The 19,800-nt window shown below is 44.5% G+C and overlaps 1 protein-coding gene and 6 non-coding genes across 9 annotated transcripts in view; all 7 read right to left on the bottom strand.

Moving 5' to 3' along the window:
• Nucleotides 1–3,089, bottom strand: part of LOC127944870 (uncharacterized) — a 61,673-nt gene extending 58,584 nt beyond the window's left edge. For 2 of the 3 annotated variants that reach the window (XM_052541211.1, XM_052541210.1), the window contains exon 1: nucleotides 571–3,089. In XM_052541211.1, coding sequence (XP_052397171.1) covers nucleotides 1,485–2,819 — 1,335 coding nt within the window. In that variant the 5' untranslated portion in view covers nucleotides 2,820–3,089 and the 3' untranslated portion in view covers nucleotides 571–1,484. The remainder of the gene's footprint in view (nucleotides 1–570) is intronic. The other variant, XM_052541212.1, reaches the window with a different exon arrangement.
• Nucleotides 3,090–5,618: 2,529 nt separating this feature from the next.
• LOC127945317 (U1 spliceosomal RNA) lies at nucleotides 5,619–5,782 on the bottom strand. Its single transcript, XR_008150655.1, has one exon. It is a non-coding gene; the product is annotated as a U1 spliceosomal RNA (small nuclear RNA).
• Nucleotides 5,783–6,158: 376 nt separating this feature from the next.
• Nucleotides 6,159–6,349, bottom strand: LOC127945547 (U2 spliceosomal RNA). Its single transcript, XR_008150877.1, has one exon. It is a non-coding gene; the product is annotated as a U2 spliceosomal RNA (small nuclear RNA).
• Nucleotides 6,350–9,044: 2,695 nt separating this feature from the next.
• On the bottom strand, nucleotides 9,045–9,208 carry LOC127945388 (U1 spliceosomal RNA). The gene has a single exon (XR_008150723.1). It is a non-coding gene; the product is annotated as a U1 spliceosomal RNA (small nuclear RNA).
• Nucleotides 9,209–9,584: 376 nt separating this feature from the next.
• Nucleotides 9,585–9,766, bottom strand: LOC127945583 (U2 spliceosomal RNA). The gene has a single exon (XR_008150899.1). It is a non-coding gene; the product is annotated as a U2 spliceosomal RNA (small nuclear RNA).
• A 7,629-nt stretch (nucleotides 9,767–17,395) lies between these two features.
• LOC127945390 (U1 spliceosomal RNA) lies at nucleotides 17,396–17,559 on the bottom strand. The gene has a single exon (XR_008150724.1). It is a non-coding gene; the product is annotated as a U1 spliceosomal RNA (small nuclear RNA).
• Nucleotides 17,560–17,935: 376 nt separating this feature from the next.
• On the bottom strand, nucleotides 17,936–18,132 carry LOC127945563 (U2 spliceosomal RNA). The gene has a single exon (XR_008150893.1). It is a non-coding gene; the product is annotated as a U2 spliceosomal RNA (small nuclear RNA).
• Between the last annotated feature and the right edge of the window lie 1,668 nt (nucleotides 18,133–19,800).

Here is a 19,800-nt window from a genome sequence, read left to right on the forward strand (position 1 = left end):
AATGTCCCAAAAGGTCAAATAAAATTCAAGAGGGAGTCCATCAACTCCAGGAGTTTTCCCTTTTTTGAATTTTTGAATACTTTTGTCTATCTCAGAAATGTTAAAATCCTTTGTCAGACTGGTATTTCCATTTATTGTTTTCTCTATGCTTGTTAAAATTTCGCTCAAAATGCTGTTGTCACTTGCCTTTTCTTCATAGAGTTCTTCATAAAAGCTTTCTATTACTGATAAAATATCATTTGTGTCTGTCATTGTTTCTCCTTCTTTATTTCTTAATTTAAATATTGCTCTACCTCCATCAATAACTTTCTTAAAAAAGTATCTGCTGCATTTCTCGCCTTCCTCTATTTCCCTTTCTTTACTCCTGAAGAGAACACCTCTACTTTTAACCTCCGCTAATTCTGACATGTCTTTCTTAACTTCCTTAATTTCTTCGTTAAAATCAAAACCCTGGCTAAGAAGATAAAAGTAACGTTGTAGCCTCTTTTGCAGTCCCACCATTCGTCTTTTTTCTTTTAATTTTTTCTTTTTCCCTGCCCATCTAAAAAAAGTCTTGGTCTTTGCCTTTACCATCTCCCACCACTGTGCTCGTGAATCATAAAAGTCTTGTAAAGTCTGCCATTGGCTGTACTGCTCCCTGTAGTATGTTGTGATCTCTGGGTCTTCCAGCAGGGAGCAGTTCAGTTTCCATATCCCTCCACCTGTCGTCACACCTGTGGGAAAAGAAAGGGTGCAAGAAAGCATAGCGTGGTCTGAAAAGAAAACGGGCATTAGTTTAGCATCCACTGGTGTAAGGTCTCGCGTAAAGATATAGTCTATACGGGAGGCTTTAGTGCCATCACCACTAAACCAGGTGAATCCTTTTTCCCCAGGATGCATGGTTCTAAAACAGTCAGTCAATTTAAAATCCTTTATAATGTTCTGTAGTAAAATTGACGCTTTATCCATTTTAAAATCCTCTCTCTCCCCTTTTCTATCATTTTTACTTAAAATGCAATTAAAATCCCCTGCTAAAATAAATGGGGTCTTTCCTAAAAGGTGGGACTGCACGTCTTCTAAAAGGTCGTTCCTTTCATTTTTATCTGTAAAAGCATACATATTTAAAATATTAAAATCATGTCCTAAGAAGGACAGATTTATTAAAAGAGCTCTCCCATCTCTCACCACTGTGCTACCCTTCACCAAGAGCTGAGGATTTTTTATTAAAATGGCTACTCCATCGGCTCTGTTAAAATTTGATCCACTCCACACAGATACATGGGGCCATTGTTCTTCCCATCTCCTATAATTGGACATAAAAGGTAAAGCACATTCTTGTAAAAGCAGGATATCGCTATTTTGGGTTTGTAAAAAGGATAAAACCATTTGAGCTCTCAACTGTGACCTCACACTTCTTACATTTAAGGTGGAGAGTGTGAGTGTCATGATAAAAACAGTTAAAAATGATAAATACAACATTTTAGAAGACATAAATAACTAAAATTTCAATTAAAAAGGATATCTGTATCTTGTGAAACCAGCTCTTCTTCTTTTCCCCTATTTGGGGAATCCGGAGATTGAAGCTGTTTCCCCCTTGAGCTAGCCCTAGGGGTTGATGTTTGGAGTTCTATTGACAAGAAAGATATTTCGTTTGGGGAACCGAGTGGGAAAAGCCGGTTCAGATCCCCTGATGAGAAGGAATCTGATCGCAATCCCACTCTATCTCTTTTCTCATTCTTCTCCTCAATGGGAGATCGGGCAATCCTTTTTTTCCCTCTCAATATAACTCCTGGAAGATCATTACTTACCTCTATCTCTTGTTTCTCCTCCACTACCTTTTCCTGTTCTTGTTCACTATCCTCCTCCTTGCTCTGTTCATTTGATTCCTTTTCTTTCTCTATTAGGGATTGGTGGAGTTCCATCTCCTCATTTCCGTCTGCTCCAATAGTGTGGTTTGGCGGGAAATTTGAAGTTTGCTCCGCCCCCCCTCTCTCCTTACCTCTGTTATCAATTTTCTCTCCACCAACCCCAGGGTTTGGCGGGAGATTTGAATTTAGCTCCACCTCCTCATTGGCCTGTTGTACTCGCTCCTCAACCACCATTTTGTCTGATTTTACTTTGTTGGCAAACGATTTGGGGCAATCTCTGTAGAGATGAGACAAGTCTCCACAAAGATTACACTTTCTGCCATTTGGACATTCTTCAAAGGAATGTCCAATTTCTCTACACTTGTTACAAAAGAGTTTCTGGCATGCTTCAACAAGATGCCCAAACTCCCCACATCGCCGGCAGAGTTTGGGCATTCCCTTGTAGTGGATGTAGCCCCTGTTTTCTCCCAGAACTATCATTTGTGGTAAATGCCTCAGACCTTGGAAGCCCTGTGGGTCTTCCCATTGCTTAATGGGGACCCTCCAGGAACAATTCCAAATACCGTCTTCATCATAAACCTTCATAGCCTGGCCCCTTACAGTGCAAAATCTACCCAGCCATGTGCAAATGTCTTCTCCATTCACAGTCTCATTGAACATTCTAACGATAACCATTTTTTGTGTGTTATCAGTTAGTTTCTCAACTTTAAACATGGAAAACTGGGTCTTGTGTGTGTCAAAGCGCTGCCAGAACTCATTTAACAGTGCTGCATTTTTAAAACTCACATCGAAGCCTTTGTTAAAAGGCAGGGTTAGAATGCAATTTAAATCAGCAGGATTAAAACCTAGAAGTTTTTGCATAAGTTTCCTCGAAAAATCCAACCTTGACATTTCCATTAACTTTCCATCTTTTTCTAAAAAAAGGAACCTAGTGCTGTGGTGCCTCCGCATGCCGGCACGAGCAGCCGACATGTTGGAGGCACCGACAGCTAAAAGGAATCAAACAAACTAAAAAATTACCACAGCAATAAAAACAACGTAAAACAGGAAATAACTTACCTTAAGACCAGTTTCTCAATAAAAAAAACTCCTCCTAAAAAACAAGCACAACACAATATGAAAGACAATAAATAGTAAAAAAGTATGCCAGATACAATACAATATACCTCTCGGGAGGTGTAGGACGTGCTATGGTAGAGCACAACCTAAAAACCTCCAAGAGGCGATCGCAGTCTCTTCCTTTAAGCCAGACACTTGATCTTAGCCAAAAGGCCGAGAAGCGATGCTGCTAAGACGCAGCAGGGAGGAAGCCGGACACGGCGATGCCCATCTCGGCTTTGGTAAGTTTTGGGAGACCTAAAAACGCTGGGGGATGGTACCCTGATAGCACACATACATCTAGGAGACGTCTATTTGACATATGAATTTACATCTGCAAGATGTAGTTTTAAGGCTGTTTGCTCATCTGCAATACGTCTATTGGACGTCTCCTTTTAGCAGTGTTTGGAAGGTTACTTTGGAAATGTAATAGGTTACAGATTACAAGTTACCCTGTTTAAAATGTTATAGTAGTATAACTTTTTCAATTACTTTATTAAAGTAATGTAACTAATTACTTTTGAGTACTTTTAGATTACTTTTCTAAATTTGTGAAAATTAAATAATAATAAATAAAAACATATACATCAACTCAAATACAGTTATCTAATAAGCATGTGTCATTCCTGTATAATAAACTCCTGAAACATTGGTGTTTTTTTAAACTGTTGTCTCTTTGTATATGATATGATAGGTAAAATGCATGACGTGACACAGAGCAGTTCTAGAAATGATGTTTATGTGCTCATGTACTCCTATATTGAGGCGGCAGAGGCTGACAACACTGCAAGCTTCAGTAGGCCTATTTGTATTAAATGAAACTGCATGTTTTTGCCATTAATTTACAGGAAGGGCGGACTGGGAAAAACAAAAAATTCTGTTAAAATTCTGGAAATTATTAGGGCGTATGTCTCAGAACAGTCAGTGCAATTTGGGAAAGAAATCAGTGAAATCTGTATGTGGATGTGTGTAAATATTCAAATGTAATTGCCTTTGTAATCGTTAAAAATTTCATAAGTAACTTTAATTTAATTACTAATTTTTTCTTCGTAACTGTAACTAATTACAGTTACATTCATTTTGTAATTAAATTACGTAATGCTGTAACATGTAACTAGTTACTCCCCAACACTGCCTTTTAGATGTCAGATAGATGTCAATTAGATGTCTTTTAGATGTTTATGATTTAGAAGGTATATAAAACTGACATCTGAAAGGCGTATGTCAGACGTTTGTAGATGGCAGATGCTTTCCAGATCAACAGTTCTTTAACAGACATCTTGCAGACGTAAGTGTGCTATCTGGGTAGTACCCTCCCCTGTCTACAACGTCACCGGGCCTCGTCCCGATCGGCCTGACGGAAAGTACGGCATGGCTCGTAACTCCCAAACGGTTGGTCGCAGAGCCACGTGCCTTATGTCACCGGAATCCTTGGCTCGAGCCGAACGAGACGCAGGTCTCAGATTGGCCCGTCGCTCTGACGAAATTTTCGGGTATTTTGGATTTTGTCGAAAACCTTCTTTTGCAACCTGGCGCCAGGTATTTGGCCCAGTCCCACCCAAATCAGCACAGAAAGCTTCTCTGGAGTCTGAGTGTCAATAATCATCAAAAAATAGAGGAAATTTCCATTCACCTTGGCGAGGGGACCTCAAAACGTGCTAAGGTGGCGTGTCCGAGGTGGCTCGAATGGCTATAACTCCAGGAAGGAGTGAGATCCCTTCACCCAAATCGGCACACCTGTGCAGGGGCTCAGTCCGAGGCCAGGCGAAAAGGGACGCGGCGACAGGCCACTAGGTGGCGCCGTAAGCTGAAAAATAGGGAAAATGTAATGTAAATGGACAATCAAACAAAGATGAAAACACCTGCAACACTGCGGGATGGTAGTACCCTCCCCTGTCTGCAACGTCACCGGGCCTTGTCCCGATCGGCCTGACGGTGGAACTGCAGCGACGGAAAGTACGGCATCGCTCGTAACTCCCAAACGGTTGGTCGCAGAGCCACGTGCCTTATGTCACCGGAATCCTTGGCTCGAGCCGAACGAGACGCAGGTCTCAGATTGGCCCGTCGCTCTGACGAAATTTTCGGGTATTTTGGATTTTGTCGAAAACCTTCTTTTGCAACCTGGCGCCAGGTATTTGGCCCAGTCCCACCCAAATCAGCACAGAAAGCTTCTCTGGAGTCTGACTGTCAATAATCATCCAAAAAAATAGGAAATTTCCATTCACCTTGGCGAGGGGACCTCAAAGCGTGCTAAGGTGGCGTGTCCGAGGTGGCTCGAATGGCTATAACTCCAGGAAGGAGTGAGATCCCTTCACCCAAATCGGCACACCTGTGCAGGGGCTCAGTCCGAGGCCAGGCGAAAAAGGGCGCGGCGACAGGCCACTAGGTGTCGCTGTAAGCGACAACAAAATTAATACGAATCGAAAAAAAGGACAACCAAACAACATGGAGACAGTTACAGCTAGGCTGCAGTCAGTCCAATCTACTTTCAAAGTAAGGTCTGCGCTATGTTCGAACTAAACTACCCACCAGGGTCCGATTTTTCAAGAGCGCAAGTGACTTTGTTTCACAGGCGCACAACACATATCTCGCATGTGACAGAACTCCCCATTCTGAAAGGAAAATAAATAAAAAACTGTAAAAACCTCTTCTGCTTTGTTTCACCAACAATTTCAGGGGAGAGCGCGAACGCAGTCCCCCACTACCATAAATTATGCAGTCGAGATTCCCGCATTTGGGGAATTCGCAGGGGTCAGCATGGCCGGAGTGCAATGGACAAGCCTCGCCCTGGGTGAACCGCCTTCTTGATCATGGTGTCTCCCCTGCCAGGTAAGTATGTAGGCCCAGGCGGTCAGCCAGAGGTGTGATTTGCATCTCTACCATCCTCACCAACGGTTAGCCCCCTCCGCCCCCCCTCCAGGAAAGGAAGGACGGGTGCCTTCCGTTACTGGCCTGGAAACTGCCAAGCTCATGGGCCGGTGCTTCCCAACGCCAGTTTTAGATGACTCTCTTTAAACAAACACACCTGATTCGATGCGTCACCTCGTCTGTGAAAGACTTCAAGACCTCAGGTGGGTGCATCGTTAGTGGAAGAGTCCAAGACCCCAGGTGGACACATCAGGAAAAAAGTTTGCAATAAACCACAGCATCTGCAATGGCAGCTCTCATTCCTTGTTCTGCTATTCGACACAATAAATGGCAATCCCCAAAAAGGGAAAGCACACCGTTCCTGGAGACACTGCAATACCAGGCCGATGCATGGAGTGGACGGAGCAAGCCCCGGCTCCAGCTCCGTGATCTAAAAATCCATTTAATATGTAGTCCCCGGATGGGGGACGTATCAGATATTAAACTGATAAGAACAGATACTACACTTGATCTTAGCCAAAAGGCCGAGAAGCGATGCTGCTAAGACGCAGCAGGGAGGAAGCCGGACACGGCGATGCCCATCTCGGCTTTGGTAAGTTTTGGGAGACCTAAAAACGCTGGGGGATGGTACCCTGATAGCACACATACATCTAGGAGACGTCTATTTGACATATGAATTTACATCTGCAAGATGTAGTTTTAAGGCTGTTTGCTCATCTGCAATACGTCTATTGGACGTCTCCTTTTAGCAGTGTTTGGAAGGTTACTTTGGAAATGTAATAGGTTACAGATTACAAGTTACCCTGTTTAAAATGTTATAGTAGTATAACTTTTTCAATTACTTTATTAAAGTAATGTAACTAATTACTTTTGAGTACTTTTAGATTACTTTTCTAAATTTGTGAAAATTAAATAATAATAAATAAAAACATATACATCAACTCAAATACAGTTATCTAACAAGCATGTGTCATTCCTGTATAATAAACTCCTGAAACATTGGTGTTTTTTTAAACTGTTGTCTCTTTGTATATGATATGATAGGTAAAATGCATGACGTGACACAGAGCAGTTCTAGAAATGATGTTTATGTGCTCATGTACTCCTATATTGAGGCGGCAGAGGCTGACAACACTGCAAGCTTCAGTAGGCCTATTTGTATTAAATGAAACTGCATGTTTTTGCCATTAATTTACAGGAAGGGCGGACTGGGAAAAACAAAAAATTCTGTTAAAATTCTGGAAATTATTAGGGCGTATGTCTCAGAACAGTCAGTGCAATTTGGGAAAGAAATCAGTGAAATCTGTATGTGGATGTGTGTAAATATTCAAATGTAATTGCCTTTGTAATCGTTAAAAATTTCATAAGTAACTTTAATTTAATTACTAATTTTTTCTTCGTAACTGTAACTAATTACAGTTACATTCATTTTGTAATTAAATTACGTAATGCTGTAACATGTAACTAGTTACTCCCCAACACTGCCTTTTAGTATTTGTAGCCAGGTATTTGGCCCAGTCCCACCCAAATCAGCACAGAAAGCTTCTCTGGAGTCTGAGTGTCAATAATCATCCAAAAATAGAGGAAATTTCCATTCACCTTGGCGAGGGGACCTCAAAACGTGCTAAGGTGGCGTGTCCGAGGTGGCTCGAATGGCTATAACTCCAGGAAGGAGTGAGATCCCTTCACCCAAATCGGCACACCTGTGCAGGGGCTCAGTCCGAGGCCAGGCGAAAAGGGACGCGGCGACAGGCCACTAGGTGGCGCCGTAAGCTGAAAAATAGGGAAAATGTAATGTAAATGGACAATCAAACAAAGATGAAAACACCTGCAACACTGCGGGATGGTAGTACCCTCCCCTGTCTGCAACGTCACCGGGCCTTGTCCCGATCGGCCTGACGGTGGAACTGCAGCGACGGAAAGTACGGCATCGCTCGTAACTCCCAAACGGTTGGTCGCAGAGCCACGTGCCTTATGTCACCGGAATCCTTGGCTCGAGCCGAACGAGACGCAGGTCTCAGATTGGCCCGTCGCTCTGACGAAATTTTCGGGTATTTTGGATTTTGTCGAAAACCTTCTTTTGCAACCTGGCGCCAGGTATTTGGCCCAGTCCCACCCAAATCAGCACAGAAAGCTTCTCTGGAGTCTGACTGTCAATAATCATCCAAAAAAATAGGAAATTTCCATTCACCTTGGCGAGGGGACCTCAAAGCGTGCTAAGGTGGCGTGTCCGAGGTGGCTCGAATGGCTATAACTCCAGGAAGGAGTGAGATCCCTTCACCCAAATCGGCACACCTGTGCAGGGGCTCAGTCCGAGGCCAGGCGAAAAGGGACGCGGCGACAGGCCACTAGGTGGCGCCGTAAGCTGAAAAATAGGGAAAATGTAATGTAAATGGACAATCAAACAAAGATGAAAACACCTGCAACACTGCGGGATGGTAGTACCCTCCCCTGTCTGCAACGTCACCGGGCCTTGTCCCGATCGGCCTGACGGTGGAACTGCAGCGACGGAAAGTACGGCATCGCTCGTAACTCCCAAACGGTTGGTCGCAGAGCCACGTGCCTTATGTCACCGGAATCCTTGGCTCGAGCCGAACGAGACGCAGGTCTCAGATTGGCCCGTCGCTCTGACGAAATTTTCGGGTATTTTGGATTTTGTCGAAAACCTTCTTTTGCAACCTGGCGCCAGGTATTTGGCCCAGTCCCACCCAAATCAGCACAGAAAGCTTCTCTGGAGTCTGACTGTCAATAATCATCCAAAAAAATAGGAAATTTCCATTCACCTTGGCGAGGGGACCTCAAAGCGTGCTAAGGTGGCGTGTCCGAGGTGGCTCGAATGGCTATAACTCCAGGAAGGAGTGAGATCCCTTCACCCAAATCGGCACACCTGTGCAGGGGCTCAGTCCGAGGCCAGGCGAAAAAGGGCGCGGCGACAGGCCACTAGGTGTCGCTGTAAGCGACAACAAAATTAATACGAATCGAAAAAAAGGACAACCAAACAACATGGAGACAGTTACAGCTAGGCTGCAGTCAGTCCAATCTACTTTCAAAGTAAGGTCTGCGCTATGTTCGAACTAAACTACCCACCAGGGTCCGATTTTTCAAGAGCGCAAGTGACTTTGTTTCACAGGCGCACAACACATATCTCGCATGTGACAGAACTCCCCATTCTGAAAGGAAAATAAATAAAAAACTGTAAAAACCTCTTCTGCTTTGTTTCACCAACAATTTCAGGGGAGAGCGCGAACGCAGTCCCCCACTACCATAAATTATGCAGTCGAGATTCCCGCATTTGGGGAATTCGCAGGGGTCAGCATGGCCGGAGTGCAATGGACAAGCCTCGCCCTGGGTGAACCGCCTACTTGATCATGGTGTCTCCCCTGCCAGGTAAGTATGTAGGCCCAGGCGGTCAGCCAGAGGTGTGATTTGCATCTCTACCATCCTCACCAACGGTTAGCCCCCTCCGCCCCCCCTCCAGGAAAGGAAGGACGGGTGCCTTCCGTTACTGGCCTGGAAACTGCCAAGCTCATGGGCCGGTGCTTCCCAACGCCAGTTTTAGATGACTCTCTTTAAACAAACACACCTGATTCGATGCGTCACCTCGTCTGTGAAAGACTTCAAGACCTCAGGTGGGTGCATCGTTAGTGGAAGAGTCCAAGACCCCAGGTGGACACATCAGGAAAAAAGTTTGCAATAAACCACAGCATCTGCAATGGCAGCTCTCATTCCTTGTTCTGCTATTCGACACAATAAATGGCAATCCCCAAAAAGGGAAAGCACACCGTTCCTGGAGACACTGCAATACCAGGCCGATGCATGGAGTGGACGGAGCAAGCCCCGGCTCCAGCTCCGTGATCTAAAAATCCATTTAATATGTAGTCCCCGGATGGGGGACGTATCAGATATTAAACTGATAAGAACAGATTTTTTTTTTTTTCTTTCGAAAAAGTTTTATTGTCACCATTTACATTTTTTCCATTTGCATTTTTTCTTTTTCCCACAACATTTTCTTTTTAATCACACATTAAAACAAGCAATATAATATATAATAAATACACATGGTAAAATGAAATAAACAATCATTTTTAAAAAGCATTTGATTAAAACCACAGTGTTTTGCTTGTTTTTAAAAGTCCATTATTGAGGTGTGTTTAAAAGGTGCGGTCAGTTCCAAAGTAAAACACAAATTTTAAAAAAAGCAAACAAGCCTCGTATATATGTTAATAAAACCTCTTTCATAATAAAACAATAAAAAACACCAATTTAAAAATCATCTGTTGTGCAAGACCGGGGGTGAGTCCTTATCAAGTGGGTCATCACCCCACTCTCCAGAACAGGGACATGAGATGCTACTTTATGGACTCAGCGGAGATCCCCTCTCCTCCGGCCCGCTGGCCCGCTGTTCCCGTAGCCAGAGTGGTGAGGGTGCATCTACGGGCGGCCAGGGTCGGTGCCTGCCGGGACCCTCTCCGTGCGACCCCGGCCCCCCCGTCCGAATATCGTCGTCCGGTACCCCTGCAGCATTGATGTTACCTTTAGCTCGCATGCATGGAGGGTTACCGTAACGCGCTTCCCCACCAGCAGGTTTCTGGTGGCCCAGATGGCATCCTTGATGACGTTGAGGGTGAGCCAGAGCGAGGTAAATTTCTGTGCCGTCAAGTCCTTCAAGCCCCGGCCCACCCCAAGGATGGCGAGCTGGTACCCGAACTGGGCCCCACCCGCTGGTAGGCACGGGAAATACAGGGGGCCGGTCTTGGCCCACAGGTCCCGCGCAGTGCTGCACTCCCAGAGCAGGTGGTGGACGGTCTCCGGGGAATTGCAGCCGGACCGCGGGCAGATGGGGTTTTTGGCCATGCCTCTGGAGTGCATAACCGCCCTGACCGGGAGGATCTCATGAGCCACCATCCACGATAAGTCCTTGTGCTTGTTCTGGAGAGCGGGGTGAGCCGCGTTCCGCCAAACCTGTTTGGCCTCACTTGGTGTGAGGCCCGGAACTGGACTCACCGGTTCCCGGTCCTGCACAACAGAGATGAGAGACTTGTGTTGAGTTAAAATGGTGACATCTTCACTCTCTAAAAGGTATTTCTTTAAAAACTTTTTTATAAAACTGTACTCTTTGGGCAAGTTAAAAGACACTGGGGTTTTCAAGTCCACTGGTAAAATTTTCAGTGTTCGTAGGTAAGACCCCATCCAGAATCGCGCCATTGCAGCCGTCTTGTTTTCTTTGGATGGGGTCGTGGCATAACTAATGTGCAGGGCGGTGAAGCGGCTGCCTAAAAACAGGTGGGGGTCTGGGAGGCCTTTTCCACCGTTCTCCGGCCTTTTCTTGATGGTCTCCCTCTTCAGGCGCTCCCACTTGGACCCCCACAGGAAGTAAAACACCGCCCTCTCCAGTTTCCCCAGGAACCACCGAGGGGGGCTAAAAACAGAACAGACAAGTAAAATCAGAGGTAAAATCACAGATTTAAAAATTAAAACCTTGCCTTCCATCGTCATCTGTCTTAGTCCCCAAAACCCCAGTCTTTTCCTAACTTTCCCTAACAAGTCAGTCCAGTTTTCCCGTCCACCCCCGTCTTTATCAAATTTAACGCCTAAAATCTTAAAATCGTTGTCTTTAAAAACCAAATCAAGTCCTCCTGTGTCCACGTCTCCCCACGGCCCGAAGAGCTGGGCCTCGGACTTGTTTCTATTGAGTTTGGCGCCCGAGGCCCGACCGTACCAGTCAGTCAAGTCCAGTGCTCTTCGTATTGATAAAACGTCTGTGGCTAAAAGAGTTACGTCGTCCATATATAAAACACAGGTCGCCGTCAGTCCCCCCGTCCCAGGAACGTCCAGTCCTTTGATCCATTTGTCCCTTCTCAAGATCTGTGCCAGTGGCTCGATGCAAGCCACATACAGAAGAGGAGATAAAGGACATCCCTGACGGACACCACTGTGTATGTTCACAGCTTTGGAAAGATGCCCATTTATTAGAATTTTGCTGACTATTCCCTTGTACAGCAGTCCCACCCAGGCTATAAACCTCTTTGGAAACCCCATTTTCTCCAGAACCTGGAAGAGGTACTGGTGCGAGACTCGATCAAATGCTTTTTCAAAATCTAAATTTAGGACTACTAGCCGAATATTTCTGTCTCTCGCGTAACAGATGGCGTCTCTAATCAGCACTAGGTTGTCTGTTATCTTTCTTCCGGGCACAGCACAAGCTTGATCCGGGTGGATCACGTCCTCTAAAACAGTCGACATGCGTGTTGCTAAAATCTTACTAAAAAGTTTACAATCAAAATTTAAAAGCGTGATTGGTCGCCAGTTTTTCAAGTCAGTCTTGTCTCCTTTCTTATGTAATAATGAAACTATCCCTACTCTAAAGCTGTCAGGAAGTCTGTCAAGAGTCTCAAATTCTTTAAAAACGGTCAACAGTTCGTGTGCTAAAATGTCCCAGAAAGTCAGATAAAATTCAAAGGGAAGTCCGTCAATGCCAGGGGACTTCCCTTTTTTAAAATGTTTTAAAGCTTTCTGAATTTCTAAAACTGTAAAATCCTGGGATAAAAGCACATCTGGGCTCTTTACCTTTTTATTTAAAAAGGTTAAAACTTCCTCTAAAACCCCATTATGAGCCTCTTTTGCACTATATAAATTATTATAAAAGTTTTCAGTTTCATTTAAAATCTCTTTTGTGCCGCTTGCTTCCCTCCCGGTAAAAGTCTTCAAAGCAGAGATTGACCCACCCCGTGTAATAATTTTTTTAAAAAAGTATCTTGTGCATTTCTCCCCTTCTTCTATTTCTCTTTCTTTACATCTTAAAATAACACCCCTACTCTGAACTTCGAATAAAACTGACATTTCTTTCTTGACTTCTTTTATCTCTTCTGTAAAATCCAATCCACTGTTTAAAAGGTTAAAATATCTCTGCAGTCTTTTTTGCAGCCCCATCATGTGTCTTCTTTCCCTGTTCTTTTTCCTTTTCCCTATATTTCTAAAAAACTGTCTTGTCCGGTCCTTGACCACTTCCCACCACTGTGCACGTGTATCATAAAAGTCTTGGAGGGTCTGCCATTGGCTGAACTGCTCCCTATACTCTCTAACCACTTCTTCATCCTCTAATAGGGAGCAGTTCAGCTTCCACAGCCCTCCTCCTACCGTCACACCCATGGAAAGTGAAAGGGTGCAAGACAGTATCATGTGATCAGAAAAAAAGGGAGGGGTCAATGTTGCATCGGTTGGCGGGCAGTCCCTTGTAAAAACATAGTCAATTCGAGAGGCTCTGGTGCCATCACCACTGAACCAGGTGAAGCCCTCCTCTCTTTGATGCAATTGTTTAAAACAGTCAACTAACTTAAAATCCTTGACTAAATTTTGCAATAAAACCGATGTCTTATCGACCTTAAAATCTTCTCCTACTCTCTTCCTATCTGTTTTGGATAAAACACAGTTAAAATCCCCTGCTACTATTAGGGGAGCCCTGCCTAACATGTGGGGCTGCAGGTCTTCTAAAAGCTCATATCTGTCATTTTTTTCTGTAAAACCATACACATTAAGAACCTTAAAATCCCTCCCTAAAAAAGTCAGGTTTGCTAAAAGAGCCCGCCCTTCCCTCACCACAGTGCTATCCTTCACCGTGATGTTTGAATTGTTGATTAAAATAGCGACACCGTCATTCTTGTTGAAGTTGGAGCCACTCCATATTGAGGGCCCCATGGTCCACATCTCCTCCAACTTTCTGTAACTATTTAAAAAGGGCAGAGCACACTCTTGCAGTAAAAACAAATCTGACTTAAAACACTTTAAAAAGGATAAAATGCTCTGTGCTCGTAAGGTGGACCTCACACTTCTTACATTAATGGTAGAGATAGTGAGGGCCATGAGCAGTATGGTTAAAACAGTATGAGACATTTAAACAGAAGACATAAAGACTACAAAAATATACTTAAAATCATGTTTTATCTTGTTTCACCTGCCCTTCCTTTCTCACAGATGAACTGGGTCCTGGAGAGCAGGTGCTCGACGCCTCGGGTGCTACAGAGAAATCCTCTTGTAACTCCCTAGGCGACGATGTTCTTAGCTTGATGTGCAAAAAAGATACCTCATTTGGGGACTCTAGGGGCCACATGCGTTCTTGATCTTCCAAATCGGAACTATCAAGCCGCTGTGCTGCCCTAGCTTTTTTCTCCTCGGTTTCCACCAGAGGAGATCCCGCAGGTCTTTTTTGCACTTGAGCATTTGGGAGTGAACACTCAAATTCACTCCCACTGGATTCCTGTACCAACTCTGACACCGTTTGTAGGGAGGAGCTTGTTTCTCCCTCGGTCACTTCTCCTTCCGTGCCTTTTTCCATTTCAATATCTGACTCCGCCCCTATGGCCGCCCCACTTCCTCCTTCCTGCCCAATCCCTGAGGCTGGCTGGGAATTTGAAATTCCCGCCAAAACCTCAGGGACCGCCTCCTCTTTCCTTTCTTCGTTTGTTTGGTGCCAATGTGGGGCGGCCATTTTGAGCTTGTTGGCAAAACTTTTAGGGCAATCTCTGTAGAGGTGGTTTGAATCTCCACAAAGATTGCACCGCCTGCCATTGGTACACTGTTCAAACCCGTGACCAATTTCTTTGCACTTCCCACAAACTAATTCTTGGCATACATCGGCTAAGTGACCAAATTTCCCACATTTCCGACATAACTTAGGCATACCCTGGTAATGAATGTAGCCTCTGTTCTCTCCAAGCACAATCATGGAGGGCAGATGTTTCAGGCCCTGGTAGCCCCCAGCGTCCTCCCATTGTTTAATGGGGATTCGCCAGGAGCATGTCCAGATACCATCTTCATCTAGCACCTTGACTGGCTGGCCTCGAACAGTGCAAAATCTACCCAGCCACACACATATATCTTCACCAGTCACAGTTTCATTGAACATTCTGACAATCACAGTTTTAAGTGTGTTGTCAGAAAGTTTCTCCACCATAAACATAGAGAACTGGGATTTAACAGATTCAAACCTTTGCCAAAACTCACTTAGCAGGGAAGCAGTCTTAAAACTCAAATCAAAACCTTTGTTCAGAGGCAGAGTCATCAAACAATTCAGGTCTTCAGGCTTAAAATGTAAGGTCTTTTGAACAAGCTTTCTGGAAAAGTCCATGCGGGACATACCCAGAAGCTTTCCATCGACCTCCTTGAATATAAAACGCACGCTGTGGTGCCTCCGCATGCCGGCACGAGCAGCCGACATGGTGGAGGCACCACCAGCACGCAGCGGCTAAAACAAACAATAAATTAACTAAATAAATTAGATAAAACCTTCTTACCTTAAAAACAAGTAGATTCTCCGCAAAGCGAGTCGTCTCCAATTAAAAGCCGCTTGTCAATTTACCTCTTGGAGGATAGAGGACTCGTGCCACAAGCCACACACGAGCCTAAAGGTCCACCTAGAGGCGATCGCTGTCTCAACCGTCCGACCAGACCACGTGATCTTAGCCAAAAGGCCGAGAAGCGATGCTGCTAAGACGCAGCAGGGAGGAAGCCGGACACGGCGATGCCCATCTCGGCTTTGGTAAGTTTTGGGAGACCTAAAAACGCTGGGGGATGGTACCCTGATAGCACACATACATCTAGGAGACGTCTATTTGACATATGAATTTACATCTGCAAGATGTAGTTTTAAGGCTGTTTGCTCATCTGCAATACGTCTATTGGACGTCTCCTTTTAGCAGTGTTTGGAAGGTTACTTTGGAAATGTAATAGGTTACAGATTACAAGTTACCCTGTTTAAAATGTTATAGTAGTATAACTTTTTCAATTACTTTATTAAAGTAATGTAACTAATTACTTTTGAGTACTTTTAGATTACTTTTCTAAATTTGTGAAAATTAAATAATAATAAATAAAAACATATACATCAACTCAAATACAGTTATCTAACAAGCATGTGTCATTCCTGTATAATAAACTCCTGAAACATTGGTGTTTTTTTAAACTGTTGTCTCTTTGTATATGATATGATAGGTAAAATGCATGACGTGACACAGAGCAGTTCTAGAAATGATGTTTATGTGCTCATGTACTCCTATATTGAGGCGGCAGAGGCTGACAACACTGCAAGCTTCAGTAGGCCTATTTGTATTAAATGAAACTGCATGTTTTTGCCATTAATTTACAGGAAGGGCGGACTGGGAAAAACAAAAAATTCTGTTAAAATTCTGGAAATTATTAGGGCGTATGTCTCAGAACAGTCAGTGCAATTTGGGAAAGAAATCAGTGAAATCTGTATGTGGATGTGTGTAAATATTCAAATGTAATTGCCTTTGTAATCGTTAAAAATTTCATAAGTAACTTTAATTTAATTACTAATTTTTTCTTCGTAACTGTAACTAATTACAGTTACATTCATTTTGTAATTAAATTACGTAATGCTGTAACATGTAACTAGTTACTCCCCAACACTGCCTTTTAGTATTTGTAGCCAGGTATTTGGCCCAGTCCCACCCAAATCAGCACAGAAAGCTTCTCTGGAGTCTGAGTGTCAATAATCATCCAAAAATAGAGGAAATTTCCATTCACCTTGGCGAGGGGACCTCAAAACGTGCTAAGGTGGCGTGTCCGAGGTGGCTCGAATGGCTATAACTCCAGGAAGGAGTGAGATCCCTTCACCCAAATCGGCACACCTGTGCAGGGGCTCAGTCCGAGGCCAGGCGAAAAGGGACGCGGCGACAGGCCACTAGGTGGCGCCGTAAGCTGAAAAATAGGGAAAATGTAATGTAAATGGACAATCAAACAAAGATGAAAACACCTGCAACACTGCGGGATGGTAGTACCCTCCCCTGTCTGCAACGTCACCGGGCCTTGTCCCGATCGGCCTGACGGTGGAACTGCAGCGACGGAAAGTACGGCATCGCTCGTAACTCCCAAACGGTTGGTCGCAGAGCCACGTGCCTTATGTCACCGGAATCCTTGGCTCGAGCCGAACGAGACGCAGGTCTCAGATTGGCCCGTCGCTCTGACGAAATTTTCGGGTATTTTGGATTTTGTCGAAAACCTTCTTTTGCAACCTGGCGCCAGGTATTTGGCCCAGTCCCACCCAAATCAGCACAGAAAGCTTCTCTGGAGTCTGACTGTCAATAATCATCCAAAAAAATAGGAAATTTCCATTCACCTTGGCGAGGGGACCTCAAAGCGTGCTAAGGTGGCGTGTCCGAGGTGGCTCGAATGGCTATAACTCCAGGAAGGAGTGAGATCCCTTCACCCAAATCGGCACACCTGTGCAGGGGCTCAGTCCGAGGCCAGGCGAAAAAGGGCGCGGCGACAGGCCACTAGGTGTCGCTGTAAGCGACAACAAAATTAATACGAATCGAAAAAAAGGACAACCAAACAACATGGAGACAGTTACAGCTAGGCTGCAGTCAGTCCAATCTACTTTCAAAGTAAGGTCTGCGCTATGTTCGAACTAAACTACCCACCAGGGTCCGATTTTTCAAGAGCGCAAGTGACTTTGTTTCACAGGCGCACAACACATATCTCGCATGTGACAGAACTCCCCATTCTGAAAGGAAAATAAATAAAAAACTGTAAAAACCTCTTCTGCTTTGTTTCACCAACAATTTCAGGGGAGAGCGCGAACGCAGTCCCCCACTACCATAAATTATGCAGTCGAGATTCCCGCATTTGGGGAATTCGCAGGGGTCAGCATGGCCGGAGTGCAATGGACAAGCCTCGCCCTGGGTGAACCGCCTACTTGATCATGGTGTCTCCCCTGCCAGGTAAGTATGTAGGCCCAGGCGGTCAGCCAGAGGTGTGATTTGCATCTCTACCATCCTCACCAACGGTTAGCCCCCTCCGCCCCCCCTCCAGGAAAGGAAGGACGGGTGCCTTCCGTTACTGGCCTGGAAACTGCCAAGCTCATGGGCCGGTGCTTCCCAACGCCAGTTTTAGATGACTCTCTTTAAACAAACACACCTGATTCGATGCGTCACCTCGTCTGTGAAAGACTTCAAGACCTCAGGTGGGTGCATCGTTAGTGGAAGAGTCCAAGACCCCAGGTGGACACATCAGGAAAAAAGTTTGCAATAAACCACAGCATCTGCAATGGCAGCTCTCATTCCTTGTTCTGCTATTCGACACAATAAATGGCAATCCCCAAAAAGGGAAAGCACACCGTTCCTGGAGACACTGCAATACCAGGCCGATGCATGGAGTGGACGGAGCAAGCCCCGGCTCCAGCTCCAGCTCCGTGATCTAAAAATCCATTTAATATGTAGTCCCCGGATGGGGGACGTATCAGATATTAAACTGATAAGAACAGATACTACACTTGATCTTAGCCAAAAGGCCGAGAAGCGATGCTGCTAAGACGCAGCAGGGAGGAAGCCGGACACGGCGATGCCCATCTCGGCTTTGGTAAGTTTTGGGAGACCTAAAAACGCTGGGGGATGGTACCCTGATAGCACACATACATCTAGGAGACGTCTATTTGACATATGAATTTACATCTGCAAGATGTAGTTTTAAGGCTGTTTGCTCATCTGCAATACGTCTATTGGACGTCTCCTTTTAGCAGTGTTTGGAAGGTTACTTTGGAAATGTAATAGGTTACAGATTACAAGTTACCCTGTTTAAAATGTTATAGTAGTATAACTTTTTCAATTACTTTATTAAAGTAATGTAACTAATTACTTTTGAGTACTTTTAGATTACTTTTCTAAATTTGTGAAAATTAAATAATAATAAATAAAAACATATACATCAACTCAAATACAGTTATCTAACAAGCATGTGTCATTCCTGTATAATAAACTCCTGAAACATTGGTGTTTTTTTAAACTGTTGTCTCTTTGTATATGATATGATAGGTAAAATGCATGACGTGACACAGAGCAGTTCTAGAAATGATGTTTATGTGCTCATGTACTCCTATATTGAGGCGGCAGAGGCTGACAACACTGCAAGCTTCAGTAGGCCTATTTGTATTAAATGAAACTGCATGTTTTTGCCATTAATTTACAGGAAGGGCGGACTGGGAAAAACAAAAAATTCTGTTAAAATTCTGGAAATTATTAGGGCGTATGTCTCAGAACAGTCAGTGCAATTTGGGAAAGAAATCAGTGAAATCTGTATGTGGATGTGTGTAAATATTCAAATGTAATTGCCTTTGTAATCGTTAAAAATTTCATAAGTAACTTTAATTTAATTACTAATTTTTTCTTCGTAACTGTAACTAATTACAGTTACATTCATTTTGTAATTAAATTACGTAATGCTGTAACATGTAACTAGTTACTCCCCAACACTGCCTTTTAGTATTTGTAGCCAGGTATTTGGCCCAGTCCCACCCAAATCAGCACAGAAAGCTTCTCTGGAGTCTGAGTGTCAATAATCATCCAAAAATAGAGGAAATTTCCATTCACCTTGGCGAGGGGACCTCAAAACGTGCTAAGGTGGCGTGTCCGAGGTGGCTCGAATGGCTATAACTCCAGGAAGGAGTGAGATCCCTTCACCCAAATCGGCACACCTGTGCAGGGGCTCAGTCCGAGGCCAGGCGAAAAGGGACGCGGCGACAGGCCACTAGGTGGCGCCGTAAGCTGAAAAATAGGGAAAATGTAATGTAAATGGACAATCAAACAAAGATGAAAACACCTGCAACACTGCGGGATGGTAGTACCCTCCCCTGTCTGCAACGTCACCGGGCCTTGTCCCGATCGGCCTGACGGTGGAACTGCAGCGACGGAAAGTACGGCATCGCTCGTAACTCCCAAACGGTTGGTCGCAGAGCCACGTGCCTTATGTCACCGGAATCCTTGGCTCGAGCCGAACGAGACGCAGGTCTCAGATTGGCCCGTCGCTCTGACGAAATTTTCGGGTATTTTGGATTTTGTCGAAAACCTTCTTTTGCAACCTGGCGCCAGGTATTTGGCCCAGTCCCACCCAAATCAGCACAGAAAGCTTCTCTGGAGTCTGACTGTCAATAATCATCCAAAAAAATAGGAAATTTCCATTCACCTTGGCGAGGGGA

Source organism: Carassius gibelio, chromosome A23, assembly GCF_023724105.1.
Source record: "Carassius gibelio isolate Cgi1373 ecotype wild population from Czech Republic chromosome A23, carGib1.2-hapl.c, whole genome shotgun sequence".
NCBI lineage: Eukaryota > Metazoa > Chordata > Actinopteri > Cypriniformes > Cyprinidae > Carassius > Carassius gibelio.